General features: G+C 35.8%; 1 protein-coding gene across 1 annotated transcript; it reads left to right on the top strand.

Annotated features, from left to right (window-relative positions):
- Positions 1-1573: 1573 nt before the first annotated feature.
- On the top strand, positions 1574-14741 carry chrm3b (cholinergic receptor, muscarinic 3b). Its single transcript, XM_065272255.2, has 3 exons — positions 1574-1715; positions 5046-5162; positions 12371-14741. Exon 3 carries the CDS (start codon positions 12382-12384, stop codon positions 14029-14031), a length of 1650 nt encoding a protein of 549 aa, XP_065128327.1. The 5' UTR covers positions 1574-1715; positions 5046-5162; positions 12371-12381; the 3' UTR covers positions 14032-14741.
- Positions 14742-17464: the final 2723 nt, after the last annotated feature.

The following is a 17464-nucleotide window of genomic DNA, read 5'->3' as shown; positions in this document are numbered from 1 at the left end:
GCTCTTTTAGATGAAATCTCTCTTTTTAGGCTCACCGGAAAGCGGCAGGGGAACACGCTGGTGTGTAGTAGTCCGCTGCAGTGCTTAGATCGACGTGAGTAAGGGCTTCTTCTTCGGAGCAGCGAAAAGGTTCGCGCTGAAGGAGAAAAGTAATGAGCTCTTGACGTATTTCCCCGGCTTATATAGGGACGTGTGCCACGCCCCGCGCGGGCTCAAACGTCATTGGTCTGTATTTTCTACAGACGTTAATCAATAGGCTTCAATCACGGAGTAAACAGGAGTTTCCCCCCCATGCTGCTCTGTGCCTCCGCCCTCCGAATTTGTCATACGTCACTAAGAAAAGTGCGTACACTACGCTAATACTCTCTCCTGAATGCGGACGTGACTAAGATGGCGGCGCTACCGGAAGTTATTTATTTTCGTTTTTATTTCTTTTGGGTTTTTAATACACTAAAAAGCATGGTTACACTTTAACCATGATTAATTAACGTAAGAGAATTTGCTGTCTTTGTTTGTTTAATGGTCTGACTAGTGGCAAAACTGAACTCTGGAACAAATAGCTCATGAAAAATAGCAAATGTTTTGTTTTTGTAAAGATGAGGGGAGATGGCGATCATGGATCAGCACTATGTTTGGCAGCCGATCTGTAGTTAAGATTGTATAGTACACATTTTACACAGTAACTCAGTTAGCTCAGTGTCATTTTTGATACCCTTTAGCTATGATTTGAACTAAGGTCATCTACTTGTTATTTATTTTGCTTGTTATCAAATATAAGTTACTCTAAAAGGAATCTGATGTTATTGATTATTTGTATTAATTTACAGGAAGTTCCATTTGCTCCACAAAAACTGTTTGTTTATGTTGTTACTGTTGAAAGCATCTATAGTATAAATATAATAAATGGAGTATAAACATTGGTGTACATATTTAGAATATATTTACATACATAATCAACATTGCTGAATTTATGTTTAAATGTTAAATGGATTGTTCACTGTAATTTACTTTATCACTCAAACTTATTACTTCCGACCTGTCACTATGACAACTGAGGAGACTGCAGTCACCATGGAGGATGCAAGCGCACACACTGATGTCTTTAACCCATGCTTTAACCTGTGAGTTCAACAACATTCATGTGTTTCAGTGAAATATTTGGAGAATGGTTTGTTTTTATTTCTTTTCTCTGTGTTTGTCTGAAGGTATTTGTCTCCTGTAGATGGCGCTATGATGATGTGTGGAAGGTCAACAGCTGCTGCGCTCTTAAAAAAAGGCGCTAAAACGGTTTTTCGAAGTGATGTCACAAAATAACCATTTTTGGTTCTCCAGTGAAGCTTTCAGTCAAAGGTTCTTACTTCACTTTCGGTCTGATCCTCGTTTGTTTATTGCCCAACTGCTCTGTTTTCTGTCATTAATCACGGCGCTCAGATATTCATCAATCATTTGTGACCGTCGCGATCTGAAGGAAGACAGAGCGCGCGCGCACGCGTTCACACGTTTATCGTGGATACGGCGCCTGGTGACGTCACGTACAACGACTCCTGCCGCGAGCTGCGAGTCAGTCTGTCCACACAGATGCAGCAGCAGCACATCACTAAAGAAACACAGAAGATGATGAAGATGATGATGATGATGTTCAGTGATGTATGTGAGGAGTAGATTTGATGACAGTTTGATTGACATTCTGCAGTTTTCCAGACTCATCGGTACAGGTGCGTGATTTACATGATTTATAATTAAAGTCAAACTGTTTTTAGACATGAAAACATTGATTTGACGTCAGGCTTTTATAAAGTTTTACATTTCTTATAAGAGTTCTGATAAATGTTTCACATAAAATTTAAATTAATTTTGAAAAGAAATGACTGATCTGAGGACAGATGAGCTTTGTGTTTCTATAGACTGTAGTTATTGCTGTATAAATTAATATTGTTGTTAAATAATCGGGATGCTTTATTTCTGTATCTGTTGCTGTGAGGTTAAACTGTCACAATAATCTTTGTGTTTCATCATCAAACCTGAATGACATAAATTCATCATTAATAATAATTCATCTTTATTCATTTAAATTCATATAGCATTTATTGTGTATTATTATTCGAATTAAATCTATATGTTAATAAAAGAAACGTTTGTGTGGTTGTTGTTGGTTTTGTGTGGTCGTTGGTGGTTTTAGTTGTAGCCTATTATTTCGTTTGTCTATCAGCAGAATAATAAGATAGAGATCACGATGATGATGAATGATTGTCACAGTAATTTAAACATCTATGAACAGAGAGAGGCAGATGATTTTATTGTATTGTACTGTATGTGATGCTGTGTGATGTCAATAGCAGTCAGTTGTATTGTTTAAGAGAATTATAATAAATAGAATATCAAAGAATATCTCATTCCCGAGAGCACTTCATTAAACGTGTCATTCTCTGAATGTTTATTTATTAGAAATATAAACAAAACAAAAGCACTCAAAAGAGTTGTTTTGTATATTTCTGGTGTGACGTCTCATCTGATGTAAAAACATTCGGTCATTTCTTGTTTATTTTCATTTATTAAATTCTAATATCTGTGTTGTTTAGATGCTGTTCTGTTATCTCTGTTCTGTTCATCTGTGCGCTGTGTTGTGTTGGGTTATTTTGTGTTTTTTTGTTTTTTTTTTTGCTGTTGCTCAGCAGAAATCATTTAACTCATTGTTTTACAGATATAAATTTAGTTTAATAAGAGTTGATCAGTGCTTTATTTGAAGTGTTTGTTGTGTGTACTGTATGTCTGTGAAACAGCTGATGTAAACATGGAGTACATTTCTCAAAGCTCTTGTTTAATGTAATGCTATAAAGAGCTCAGATTCAATGTCTTCAGGTCCAGCTGATAAATCAAATCTTTATCCATCATCAGTCTGAAAGTGTAAAGCACACAGTCCATGTGTTTGTATCTCTCTCTATATATATAGCTTATTGAAATTTGTCTCCCCTTGTGATGTCAGAAGGGGATCTTATTATAATAACACCCCCCCCCCCTTAATCTGCACTATCCAACCATGACACTGCCATTTACTGCAGAGAAAGAGAGAGATAGAAAATAATCAACAGCACAATTGAGTTTCAATTTCATCAATCCACCATTATGGTGATCAGTGTTTGCATTTCATAAGCTCATTTGCATTTTAAAGGACACACACAAAAGCAGCACATTTTTGCTCACACCTACGAAGTGGCAATTTTTAATGTTATAATAAATTATCTGTGGGGTATTTTAAACTAAAACTTCACAAAAGTACTCTGCGGACACCAAAGATTATTTTTACATCTTAAAAACGTTTTGTGAAATGTCCTCTTTAATACTTATACTTGCTTGAGTAAAATTAAAAAAAGCACTATATTTTAATGTAATTATGTATTAAATAAAATGTAGTGGAATATAAAAGTGCGATAAAATGATAAAAAAATGTAGTGAAGTAAAAGTTTTCCAAAGAAAAACACTTGAAGAATGTATTTGTTATTGGGATGGGGAATGTGTTACTGTTACAGTGCATGATCAAATAATGTGACATTGTTACACTTTATAAAATGATGATGTCATCTGATTGTGTTACTGAAACCCTAAATATTAGTATTTACTTCAGAATATTTAATGTTCTTGGATTGTTAGATTATTAGTTAATAATGTTTATTGCTGACACAAAGCTTTATTGTTGTGACTTCAGAAGATTACAGTTCTGTACATTAGTTTACAGTTATACTGTTATTATGATTTAGTTTAGTCTATTTGTTTTTTTGTACAACACAACAGATGTCTTTCATGATGAACTTTGACTAACAGAATGTGATTAAAACCATTTGTATGGAAATAGTAACAGAATCTTCATCTGAACTTGAACTGTTTGTCATTGTCAAGGGTATTTGTGTTGTAGCAGAATTATTCAGGAGCTGTGTTTATCTGTTCTGTGTGTTTTGTTTTAACTGATTTAAAAAATCTGTAGGATTCTTTTCTGAAGTCTGAGCAACACAAAGTAAAAAAAATCATCTCAGGTTTCATGACGTTCAGAGATGTCATTACTGTAAATATCTGGAAGTTCAAGGATTCTGTCAGAGGAGTTTAGACTGAAGACAGATGAGACCATGATACTAAATAAACTTGTGTTATGCATAATATTTATAACATATCCTTTTTAGGTACTTGAAAATGATTTACTAGACCTACAGTACTGGGGATCTGACACCTCACAGTCAATCTGTCACTCAAATGTTTATTTGTACCTCATTTACACCTCGTCTGTACCTCATTTGGGTGCTGAAGAGTTTTCCTCTAAACACTTTCTACAATCACTGCTAAATCTAAAAGCTTTTCTGATGGATATTTAATGCATTCACATCCACAACATGTCCTACATCTGTTATTTAAACGTCTCTTGGAGTCAGGACAGAATAAGATGAATATGATGATAATCAGACCCAGACTTTATTCTCTACTGATTCCCAAACATAAGCTTAGAGTTTTACACTTTTAAAATCATCAGAAATATAACATACAGAAACATACAGAAATATGTCATCACCAAACTTACATTTACAGAATATGATGAATGACAGGTGTTTATATTCTTTCAATCGATCGGATTGATCAACTGCTTTGAATTTTGAGATAGTTTTGGTTGATACTAAAGTTTTGCACTCATGTAGAGAAACAGATACTGATTATTATTTCTAGTTACAGTACAAAGGAAACAAAAACAAACTCTTCAATTCATCTGTAGTTACCTAAAGAATCATATTTCTCAGTTTTTTAAACTTTATTTTTGACACAATCTTATATTGCTTCTCTTTGGGCAATTCTTATATTTACTGTATAGTGGTTAACATATTCTATATCAAGTAATGCACGTATTTTCAATTGTATTAATTAAATACAGTATATGCATTTGAGGACATCTGGTTAATGGCTAGTAAAGATTTGAAACAGTCACTACATCCAAAACCTCTATAAGTGTGTGTGTTCTTATGTCATCAGTCAGCCAATTAATGTTCTCATGATGTCATTTCCTGTAGATTCTGAGTGATAAGTCACATGGCATATACAGCTCATCTGATTGGCTGAACATCTGCGGTCACACAGTGAGGATCTATGAGGAGATGAAGCACACGGTTCATGAACTCACTGACCAGGTACTTCTTTAAATATTTCCTTAAAGTGCAAATCCTTTAGTTAAACCTTACAGACTTTATTCAGTTTTATTTGTTTGTTTTATTGTTGTTTGCTGCATTAAATTCTGAGGTTTATTTATTCAAAATGAATCCTGCATGAGAAGTCAGAGCCATCAAAGATGTTAAAACTGAAGATGGCCAAGAGCTTTATGAAATCATCTCAGATGTGTTTAAAAGGCTTTTGATGAATGTTGATGTTTCTGATCATACAGTTTGTGTCATTCTGTCACCAGATCTCAGATATTATTTCAGTCGAATAAATGATGAGTTATTGATTTAATTTCTCAGTCAATCGATTAAACAACCAATCAATATCTGCATGTGTAGAACGGGAATTTTTCTATTTAAAGCAGAAAGATCTTTTGTTCAAAGGTTTCAAATATTCTTAGAGTTTCTGTCATACACAGAGATGTTATAAAATGAAAAGAACTTTGAATTCATCTCTCATCTGTAAATTCACATTGCTGTTATGTCCATTGCTGCTCTTTGTGTGTTTTCTGGTTGGATATCTTTTTTTTCTCTCTTCTCTCTTCTGTATGAAACATCTCAGATTTAATTGATTAAATCCAGAAAAATCTTTTGGACCCTTTATAGATGTTTCATATCTTCAGACAGCAGTGAGCTGTGATTTCTGTCAAAGTCCAAAATAAAAATCCTGAGAGTCAAACAAATAACAGCAGGTAGAGTCACGAGATCAAAAGTGATTGGTTGTTTCTCGTGTCAGTCAAACCGTCTCTTGTGTATGTGGGAGGGATTTGATCAGCATAATGTGCAGAATTTAACCCCTTCAGACCTGATTTTTCAGGTGTTTGAATCAGTGTACCTTATTTTGATTGGTTGATCAGCACTTTTGTGTGTTTGAACCACAAAACATGTGATGTTCAATCCAGTGGTCTGAAGGGGTTAAACTGATAGTCAAAGCAGGAACAGAAGGAAACATTCAGACTCTCGGTGTGTTTTGTGTCACGTCAGCAGTATTTTTCTGGTCCGCTGTGAAGTAAATCAATGTGTAGGTCATTGTGAGGACATCTACATCTATCATCACACATGAGTCTGATTCACGGTGTTTTTATGAGCGTCACACATGAAGCAGTAAATCATCTGTTGACATGACATTCAGATGGGTTTGTGTAATACAGCTGTTATTCATTCATTCATTCACTGGTTTGTTATTGATTGTGTGGTTGTACTATTGACTAACATTGTTCTATTTGTGCTTTAATATGAATGCTGTGTTGTCTTTATTGATGGATGTTTTATTAGTAAGATTTGATTGAATGAAGTAGTTGTCTTATGTTACTGTAATGGATCTTAATGATCATCACTGTAATGTCTTTGTGATTGAATTGAAAGGGTGAATATTGATGTGTTTACAGAGAGAGAACTGTGTGTGTGTCTGCACATGTCTGTGTGTTATTTTGTTTTCTCTTGAGATGTTTGTTAACAGGTTGGTTTCATCAGGTGAGTGCTGTCAATATAAATGTGATGATGTTGATGAGTTTTCTGAAGATGTATTTGATGATTGTGGCATTAATTAGTACAGCCTGTATTAGTGATGTCTATCGAGTTCTTTACAGGCCGTGCTAATCTATGTCAAAATCATCTGAAGATCTGTTTACATCACAAACACAACAGCAGAACATCTTTGCTTTGAGTTATTTTAACACAACAGGTGAAATCATTTCTACTTCATACTTCAATAACATGATGAACAAGAATAAACATCAATTTTAACGTATTGTTAAAGTGAAATCTTTCAATGGCTTCTGTGTGTGTGTTGGGACTTGATGTCCAATCATTCGGTCCATTGCTGAAGTTCAAAGCTCCTCTTATGGTCATCATCACTTCTCTGAGATTTTATTTGGCAACGCTTTGTGCTCAGGTTTATTCACTCACGAACTGTGTGTGTGTGTGTGTGTGTGCGCGCGTGCACGTGTGTGCGCGCGTGTGTGCATGTGTGTCTGTGCACGTGTGTGTGTGTTTGTGTTTGTGTGCATGTGTGTGTACTAGTCAGTGATATTCAGCTTGAGCAGTAAAGTCCACAGACTTTTGATTTATATAAAACAAAATAAACTCATCAGATTTCTGTTTGCTGTTTTTGGGTTACTTTTAATACTGTAAAGATCAGTATATTTTTTTACTTGGCAGATAGTAAATTGTGTTTTTAGCATTTCTCTAAAGTAAAATCACACTTCATTTTGTCAGATGTTATACAGCAAGTATCTCTGTAGCAGGTGTATTTTTATGAATAGTTTTGTGTAAATTAGGTTTATAATTAAAATGTCTTAGCACTGATGCAGTTAATGTTGTGTTATTACTTTCTCTGAAAGCTGATTTACTGGAAGAGACAGAAAACCTGGTGTGCAAATTCGGGTCTTTTCATGTGTGTTACCTGATTTGCATGATCCCTGTTGTGAACTATCAGTGTCTGAATCTTCATGAAGCTCTTCTCACCTGCAACAAAACTTCCTTCAGTGCTGAATTATAACTGAATGCCTTTAGTTTGATGATTTGTTTAGCTGTAATTGGATCGTTGTTTATTTGGATTTTCAGGTGGCAATGCAGGAAACGAGTGATGAGAGAGAGTTATGTATGACAGATTATACTGTACTGTACCTCCAGCATTGAAGTCACTTCTGTACAATAAATGCTCCTGACTCATTCAGAAAATAAATAGTTTTAATATTCTCTGAGCGAGAAACACACATACTCTATAACAGAATGACATCAGATTTTATTATTCATTCTTTAAACCCATGTATGTGATAGGTGGAGGCTGTAATATCAGTGTTCAGATTAGAAAATAAGTATTGTGTATACTGCATACAGTTATTGGCTTCGAAACACTTTTTATTCCGTTTTATGTATTTTTGTGAATTCCTGTATTTAAGGGCTTTATTCTTTTCTCTCAGTGGATGTTTGGTAAAGTTGAGCCACTAAATGAAGCCATTGAGACTCCGCCCCTTACCTGAGCCAAACCTATACATCACATTCACACCTTCACTTAATCCCTTCTCATAATGAAAAAACAACACTTTCACTTAAGACACAACCATATCCACATTCATGCTTATATTCATCTTTCTTTGTTCACTGATAAATGGATTTTCAGTACAATAAAAGAAGTCTTCTCCTCTAAATGAGGGACAAATTCACAGTTATGTATAAACTGAAAATATGTCTGTTTCTAGGACCACTGCCACAAAAGATAATTTTGTAATCAAAATCAAACCTCAGGAGTGATATAAAGTCAGCCAACAGCAATGTACAGTAAAAGACTGAGAGCCATGCCAAGACCAATGAAAGATTCATCAAATGTTTACTTCTGAACTGTTCCTAAAATATATGTAAACTTGTTTTCTTTGCCGTAATCAAGATCTGAAACATTGCATCTTTTTCGTTATTTTGCCTGTTTTACCAATAATAATTGGCAGAAATGTTAACAGAATGAAGCAAAAGTAATAATTTTACTTATAGGGGACAGAGAATGAAAACCATTTTTACCTTGTCTTTGTTGAATAATGGTAGTCTACCCGCATTCACAAACATACAAAAAGTGCTAAACATGCTAAACATCTCAGTCTCATAGAAATTCCTCTTTTAGAAATGTCAGCCAGAAAACAGCCCAATCTGAAAAACTGATGCTTATGACATCACAGGCATCTAACTGCCCCTCCACTTTAAAATAATTGGCTAAATTTTTTGAGTGGCAGCAAAGTCAGCCAATCAGTAATGAGATTGCAAGTTAAGCCAGTAGGGGGAGCCAAATAGGTGCAAAACCACTTGTTTAAAATCCCCCACCCTAATAGAGCTATCTGAGAGAGGTTTTTAGGAAGCTTCTAACGCATTACAGACCCCCCAAAAAATTTTTTGTCTACATGTCACATCAAAGAACAAGGATAAATACCCCGTTCAATTATTCTATGTCACCTTTAAACTCCCATAACACAAGGCTTTCTTCTTCTTACATCCAAAAACACACTTCTTCTTCTTCCGTGCTATCGCTGAGTCTTGATATTAAACAAAGCTGTCACGTGAAGTGATGTCTGTGACTTCTACTCAAAGGATCAATGCTAATGAGCATCATCATTTTCACTCTGATTGACATGTGGGCCCATAAATGAAATATGGGGTCCCTGATATGTAATGGGTACCCATGTTCGAAAAAACTTTCTTAAACTTGTAGAAAAGAGGCGGCGTGAGTTTGGCCCAAAAATGCTCAACAGTTTTTTTGACACTTTGCATGAAATAGCATCAATCCCCCCCCCCCAACACATACCTATAACTATTAAATTTTGAAAAACTGAAAATAATCTTGAAGTATGATAATCTTCAAATCTGTTAGTGCAGAAAACAAAAATGTAGGGTTTAAGTGGAAAAAATGCATCAAAGTGTAGAAAAAGAGCAAATCTTTGAATCTTATCCATGATGAATTTCTGTCTGTGACTCTTTAGTGAAGCTGATGTGTTTATGCTGTGATCTTTATCATAATAATCTGATGAATAAAAGCATCTCAGTAAACAAATCTATCAGACAGATTTTACTATAAACATAATTGTGAAATGTTTATGAAACTGAAGTGAGTAGTGATGAAGTGTTAACAGTGATTTACTGCAGTGATTTAATAATGAAATGTCCTCATCCAGAAACACTTCTGAAAATAAAGATCAGTGTCATTTACATTGAGCATTATAAATAATTGTGAATAATCTTATTGATGTTAAATGTATTCACTTATTGTTTATTAGTTATTGTAATGGCACCTGATTATATTTAAACAATCAATATGTTTTATTTTTATTGATAAATATTTCATCCGTTTGATCATTTTTTGATAGTTTTAACTGGGTTCATATAAACGGTTTAATCATAAAACTAAATCATTTTTCTTGAAGTTCAGAAATTGTACACACACACACACACACACACACACACACACACACACACACACACACACACACACACACACACACAGAGACACACACACACAGAGACACACAAACACACACACACATAGAGACACACACACACTCAACTTTGAGCACAAAACAAACAATGAAAGAAACAAGAATCAACTTTGTGTGCCAATACTATGTGTGAGTCTGTTGTGTATATTGTGTGAGTTTGTATATCTTGTTAACTCATCTAGCAAATACTAAAGTTTGTTTATTATTCAGCAACTTTGCGGTCGCAACAAATTCATTTCAGATTTAAGATGAAATTATTTTCAGAGTTTCTGGATAGTTGGGCAGATGGTTGGTGTATACTTCTGTCTCTGTGTCTCATTGGCTACAGTACAAGTTTGTGTGTGTGTGTGTGTGTGTGTGTGCGTGCGTGCGTGCGTGCGTGCGTGCGTGCGTGCGTGTCTGTGTGTTTCTGTGTCTGTGTCTGTGCGTGTGTGAGCTCTACATCGTGTGTAACTTTCAGTTTTGAGTGTGGCTGTGAAAAGCAACAGATGGTCTTATAACCAAGCGATACACATACAACACACACAAACAACACAAACCAAACACTCAGTGTTTCTCATTACAGTTTTTTTCGATTGCTAAACGACAGTGGGCACAACTGGAGTCACATGTGCAAAACTCTAACTACAGTCTGCACAGCAGCAGTTCATGTGGACCAAACTCTAGTTCATTTTTCATTGCTTGAACACAGTTTTCAAAACTTTACACACTTATCCCATGACTTTAACCACAACCTGCACAACACTGTGGATTTACAGCACTTTGTTCAAATGCTAACACACTGCTGTCAAAACTGTGAACCACACATTCAAAACACAATTGATTTCAGTCTTGTGCCTTTCAAACACTGCTGATTGCAATTTATATAAATATAAATTATGATAGGTATAGCTCAGAAAGACAAATTTAGGAAATGACGGGTTTGTGGAAGCAGAAGGGCTCTCCTGATTTTGCTAAGTGGTTGATGTCCTCAGGGCAACATACCCCAACCTACCCCAAACCCCAACCCTAACCATAACCAAACCCTAAAATCAGAGGGACATGATAAGTAAAAAACAATGGTCCAGAAACAGCTAATCTTGGTTGTAAGCTTAAATTTACGTAAAACAAACTATAATCTTATTTCTGAAATCTGATTGGTTGATTGAAATGTTGTTCCAGGGTTAACATAATGTTGCCCTGAGGACATCAACCACTTGGCAAAATCAGTTTGAGTGAGGGGGCAGGGTGGCAGGTAGTGGCCTGATGCTAGAGAGAGGCAGGATTAGCCCCTCATTTATTTGTTTGAATTACAGTATGTACTTTTAATTTCTACCTTTTTTTCTCATTACTGTAATTCCATAAATTACTACAAACTATTGAAGCAAACTGCTAATTTTCATTTACCTTAAAGAATTGTTCTGTTCTAAAAATTTCAATAAATCATGTGATAAATCAATCAATAAATAAATAATTATTTGAAGAAAACATTACTTTGTATGAAGTCACTGAAATTGTTGAAACTGTAAAGATAAAAAGTTAGTATTTTGTGTATTGGTGTTTGATGTTAGTGTTTTTCCTCTCAGTGTGTTGTGAGTGACAGTGTGTGTTATCTCAGTGAGGGTTGTGTTTAGTGTTTGGCTGCACTAAGCTGTTTTGAGTCATGTGTTTAGAGTTGTGTTGCTTGAAGTGAGTTTTGCAGGTGATATGTACAGTTTAGCTCAGGTGACTTTTGGTATTGCAGACTGTAGTTAGAGTTTTGCACATGTAGCTCCAGTTGTGCCCACTGTTGTTTAGCAATCGAAAAAAACTGTAATACAGAATTGGCTCAATGCGACCTCTGACCTTCAGCTGACCTCAGGTGAACAGATATCCAGGATTATACTGAACATTGTGTTACTGTGTGTGTGTGTGTGTGTGTGTGTGTGTGTGTGTGTGTGTGCGTGCGTGCGTGCGTGCGTGCGTGCGTGTGTGTTTCTGTGACACAATAATAATCAGAAGTAAATGATTGGACTTGAATGAGGTTCTATAAATAAATAGGTTATTATTTTTAATTCAGGTTTTTATTTGAGAGATTTATTTTTGTATTTTAATGTTGATGAGTTTAATCTACTGAGCTAAAGTAAATGCAAAAAAAGTCTTTTAACAGTCTGTGTTTTATGTCTGCATGTAAATAAGATTTCTTCATGCTAACTCTTTTCTGTCTGTGACATTTCTCTACAGATTCAAACATCATGAATCTGATGGTGATGGGTGAAGCCGGAATATTCCTGACCAACAGCTCTCCGGGAATGCGGGCCTTTCCCGTTACTGCATTTGTACCGCATAACGTCCGGATGGAGACCGAGGGTTGGCCGGCCAACGATTCTCTCCTCGCGCAGGGAGCCAACTTGACCGGCAGCCATAACGCAACTCTCCCACCCACCGTGACATACGACCCACTCGGCGGCCGAACCATCTGGCAGGTGGTGATAATCGTGTTCTTGTGTGGGTCGCTTTCTTTGGTCACCATCATCGGAAACATACTCGTCCTGCTGTCGTTTAAAGTGAACAAACAGTTAAAGACGGTCAGTAACTACTATCTGCTCAGTTTGGCGTTTGCTGACCTCATTATTGGGGTTCTGTCCATGAACCTCTACACCACATACATTATCATGGACACATGGGCTCTGGGGAACTGGGCCTGCGACCTGTGGTTGGCCGTTGATTACGTGGCCAGTAACGCTTCTGTCATGAACTTGTTGGTCATCAGTTTCGACAGGTACTTTTCCGTCACGCGTCCGCTCACCTACAGAGCCAAACGGACCACGAAACGAGCAATGATGATGATCGGACTGGCCTGGTCCATCTCCTTCGTTCTGTGGGCTCCCGCCATTCTGTTTTGGCAGTACTTTGTCGGGAAGCGAACGGTCCCGGCCGGTGAATGTTACATACAGTTCCTCTTCGAGCCGATCATCACCTTCTGTACTGCCATCGCAGCTTTTTATTTGCCTGTCACCATCATGACCGTCCTGTACTGGCGCATCTATAAAGAGACGGAGAACCGCTCAAAAGAGCTCGCCGGACTGAAGGGTTCAGGAAACCAAGGGAATTACGGAGGTCACGAAGAATCCAAAGCAGCTGTGTTGCCTCAGACGGGTGGCGTGCACGGCCGCGAGCACAACCTGTCCAGACAGAGGAACTCTGGGAAGACGAAACCAGGATGCTTCCGGTTCTGGCCGCCGTGCCGCAGAGGAGGACGGAGATGCGACGGAGACGTGGACTGCAGTAGAAGCGACAGCTGGAATAACAACGAGATGACGATTTCCATCGAACAGTCAGACGAAGATGATGAAGAGGATGGAGAAGAACAAAAACCCATCTTCTCCACTGTTCTGAGCGTGCCCCCGATCGCAGGGGGCGGAGAATCTGAGCAGTTTCACCACCAGCGATCACCAGACACCGAAGTGAGATCATTCAGAAAGGGATTTTCTGACCATTTCACCCTGGACTCAAAAGATCAACCCAACACGTCCATCAAAGACACCAAACACAAGACACAAGTCAACAAACGCAAGAAGATCTCTCTGGTGAAGGAGAAGAAAGCGGCTCAAACGTTAAGCGCCATTCTGCTGGCCTTCATCATCACGTGGACGCCGTATAACATCATGGTCCTGGTGAACACGTTCTGTACCGACTGCATCCCGCAGGCTCTGTGGGCTCTGGGTTATTGGCTGTGTTATGTCAACAGCACAGTAAATCCCATGTGTTACGCTCTGTGTAACAAAACTTTCCGCAGCACCTTTAAATCCATCCTGCTGTGCGAGTGGGAACAGAAGAACCACAACCAGAAGCTCCAGCAGAGAGAAGCAGCAGTGGCCTACAGAAAGAAAACTGAAGTCTAGACGCTTTTCATCTTCTCACCTGACAGGATTGACGTTGTACATACAGTACAGTATTGTTAAAGGTTTTATTGAGTCCAGTCCAACACATAATCCTGTAAATACAAATAAAACACAAGAAATATCAGCATCTGATCAATTTTCTTGACTAGTTCTGTAACTAAAACATTGTCTCATTTTTACTCCTTTAGTCCATAATTGTCCTGTGAAATAAAGACTGTCGGGTAGTTTTACTGTTTAAAGTTGTCTATGGGAATTGTGGTTTGGTTTGTTGTAATATTATTATCATTGTGTCTTCAGCTCTTACTCTGGTTGAAAGGTTTTATGAGACCTCACGTGAAATGTGAACACACACTCCCATCTAGTGGTTAAAATAAAAATATTGATCCTGAAGATTGACAGAAAAGAATAAAATCATCACTGATCTTCAGCTTGTGTTTATGCAAGGGTTTTATATTTTGCTCTGTTTAAATTAATACACATTTGTTTTTTACTCATCTAATTGTTAAGCTTTATATTGTTTACTATAGTACTGGGAGTAATACATTTTATCTCTTATATATATATATATAATTATATACATAGTGGTTGTACATTTTTTGAGTTATGTCTATACAGAAATGTTTGATGAATAAAATAAGCTGTGGTTGTGTTGTTTTATTGTAAGTGAGCTACTAATACATAAATACACTCAGATTTGAAGTAATTTTATATCAGGACAGAATGAAAAGTCTGTGTATTTGTATCTGAATGTGTTCATATTCTGTAATATTATTATTAAAAAGTGATAATGACAAAAGATTGTTTTATTAAGTAGATGTGTTTTGTGCATGTATCTTTCATGTATGATTTAATTTACACAGCTCCTCCGTCATCTCAGTGAGTGTTAATATGACAGCCCGGTCCAATATGGCGGCGCATCTGACGCATAATTCAACAGCAAATGCGGCTCTACTTCTTTTGTGACGTAATGGCTGTAGATGACCAGCAGATGTCAGGAGTGCAGCAGAAATCACGTGCTCAGGAGTTTCACAGGTGTGACATTTAATCCTGCCGGCGGGAAAAGTCAACACACACGCGCGCGCGCGTACACATACACACACACAGTAACACACGCTCACACAATCAGGGTCATGAAGCGTGATTCATGAGTGAGTATAACACACAGACACACACAGTGTGTGTTTAATCTTGTTGAAAGTTAAGGGTAACAGGTAGAAATACTGATGTTATAGTTAATGGTTAAGTTACACACGCTGTGGTGATTTTGATGGGATTATTAAAGATTCAGTAGATGACGTATAAAGAAGCTTCATTATTCGTATATCACAGTAAGTATATATTGTATATTCTCTTCACACTCGTCAGATGATTTACTTCATACAATTATTCAGACTTTAAATCTTTGTGATGATTTCTTCTGGTCATCTGTAGTAGCGGTGAGGTGATATTTACACAATGACTGAGATCATTAACGCGAGAAATCATTTGAAAACTCGTTCAAGACATGGGACAAATTCTTAGAAATCTAATATTTATTAATAATATCAGTTTTATGTCAAAATGTAAGTTTGAAAACGCATAATTGCACAAGTTTGTTGTTAAGAATGTCAAGATTCTCTCATGGTTACAGCAGCTAACTAAAGCAAAGCGTCTCTGTCTTTAACACACAATACAAATATTATATATTTGAATAAACTCAATATGTATGAGAGAGTATAAAGGCAGTAATGAAAACTGTAGAGATGTCAGGCTTTAATGAGACATCATAGTGTTAGGGCTTAAGACTTAAAACACCTTGCACTGACATAACTTAGTTAAAATATATCACTGACAATGTTTTTTATCATTTTGTTATGTTCATTTGTAAAGTATGTTTGTAAAAACTGCTTAAATATCCTAACGTAACTTAGGCCTAGTCCTAAATCTAAACTTGACCGATAGTGGATTTTACCCATACCGGTGACTCGTACTTGCCGAAAACCGATTAATCGACTGAATTAATACTTGATTAAAAACAAACATAACACTCAAACAATACTTAAGTTTATTGCAAAAGTGACAAAACAACATTAATGAACCATGAAAATGTGCTAAATAAAAAAGTATGAATAAAAATATATTAAATGAAGATAAGGGTTGAATTAAATACTTCTGTGAAATACTCTCACTGGTCTCAGTCTGGGAAACTTCCCCACAAAAAAAGTTTGAAATAGTCATATTTCCTATAAAATGCCATGTTTGAAGTGGATCAAAAAGTTAATTGGAGGTTTCCTCCTCAAACAAGAACAGATATTGTTATTTCAATCGACTTTTTTGAAAGGTTTTGATCCACTTCAAATTTTGACTAGTTTATTTTGAAATAAGATTTTATCCTGCTTGTTGTGTTGACTTTGTTGTCAATAACATGGAGTATAAATGTGAGTATTTATTATAACTCATACTATTATTACTTTTACTAAGATCATCTGTATGCTTGTCAATTATATTAAAGCACGACATCATGCACATAGTTTATTATTAACCTAGATGACCTTTTAGTTATTTCAGTTTTCACCAAAATATAGTTTTTGTTTTATAATCTGAATAAATAAAGGATCTTTGTGTTACAGTATTTGAATATTTTTAAATATTTGCCACATTTATCTTAAAAATACTAAATATGACGTATAAAAAAAAATAATGATAGTTTAGTTCTGAAATCAGTGAACAAATCTCTTTTTCTAATTTTCAGACAAATATCATTTGTTATAGCAAGCAAGCCAATTTTATTTATATAGCACTTTTCTTAACAAATTGGTGCAATTCAAAGTGCTTGACAAAGAACCAATAAATACAATAATTAATAAAATGAAATCAAACAAAAGTAAAATAGACCCATTAAGACACATAAAAATAGAATTTATAAGAATCAAAATATATTATATATATATATATATATATATATATATATATATATATATAATAATATATAAAATAAAATACATCATTACAAACAAAGCAAAACACAATAAATAAAAAGTTTTATAAGATTTTAGTGGAAGGCCATACTAAAAAGAAATGTTTTTAATTTAGATTTAAAGCTATTAATGTTTCCAGCACATGTTATGTTCTCTGGAAAGTTTTTAAGAGGTGAGGAGCATAACGACTAAAAGCAGCATCACCAAACCCAAAATAAAAACTCTGTAATTTTCTCCATCCTCATGTTGTTCTAAACCTGTATAAATGTATTTTTACTGATAATGAAGATATTTTGATAAATGATGGTTAGCGCACAGCTGATTGTAAACATCCATAGTGAATAGAATTCAATGGGTACCATCAACTGTGTGCTTACCATCATTTATCAAAATATCTTCATTATCAGTAAAAATAAATGATGAGAAAAAGATGACATGTTTAGGTGAACTATATCTTTAAAGTCTACTGGTAATAA

Source organism: Paramisgurnus dabryanus, chromosome 1 (genome assembly GCF_030506205.2).
Source record: "Paramisgurnus dabryanus chromosome 1, PD_genome_1.1, whole genome shotgun sequence".
NCBI classification, from domain to species: Eukaryota; Metazoa; Chordata; class Actinopteri; order Cypriniformes; family Cobitidae; genus Paramisgurnus; species Paramisgurnus dabryanus.
Note: the sequence above shows the minus strand (reverse complement) of the source record. Positions and strands in the feature narration are given on the sequence as shown.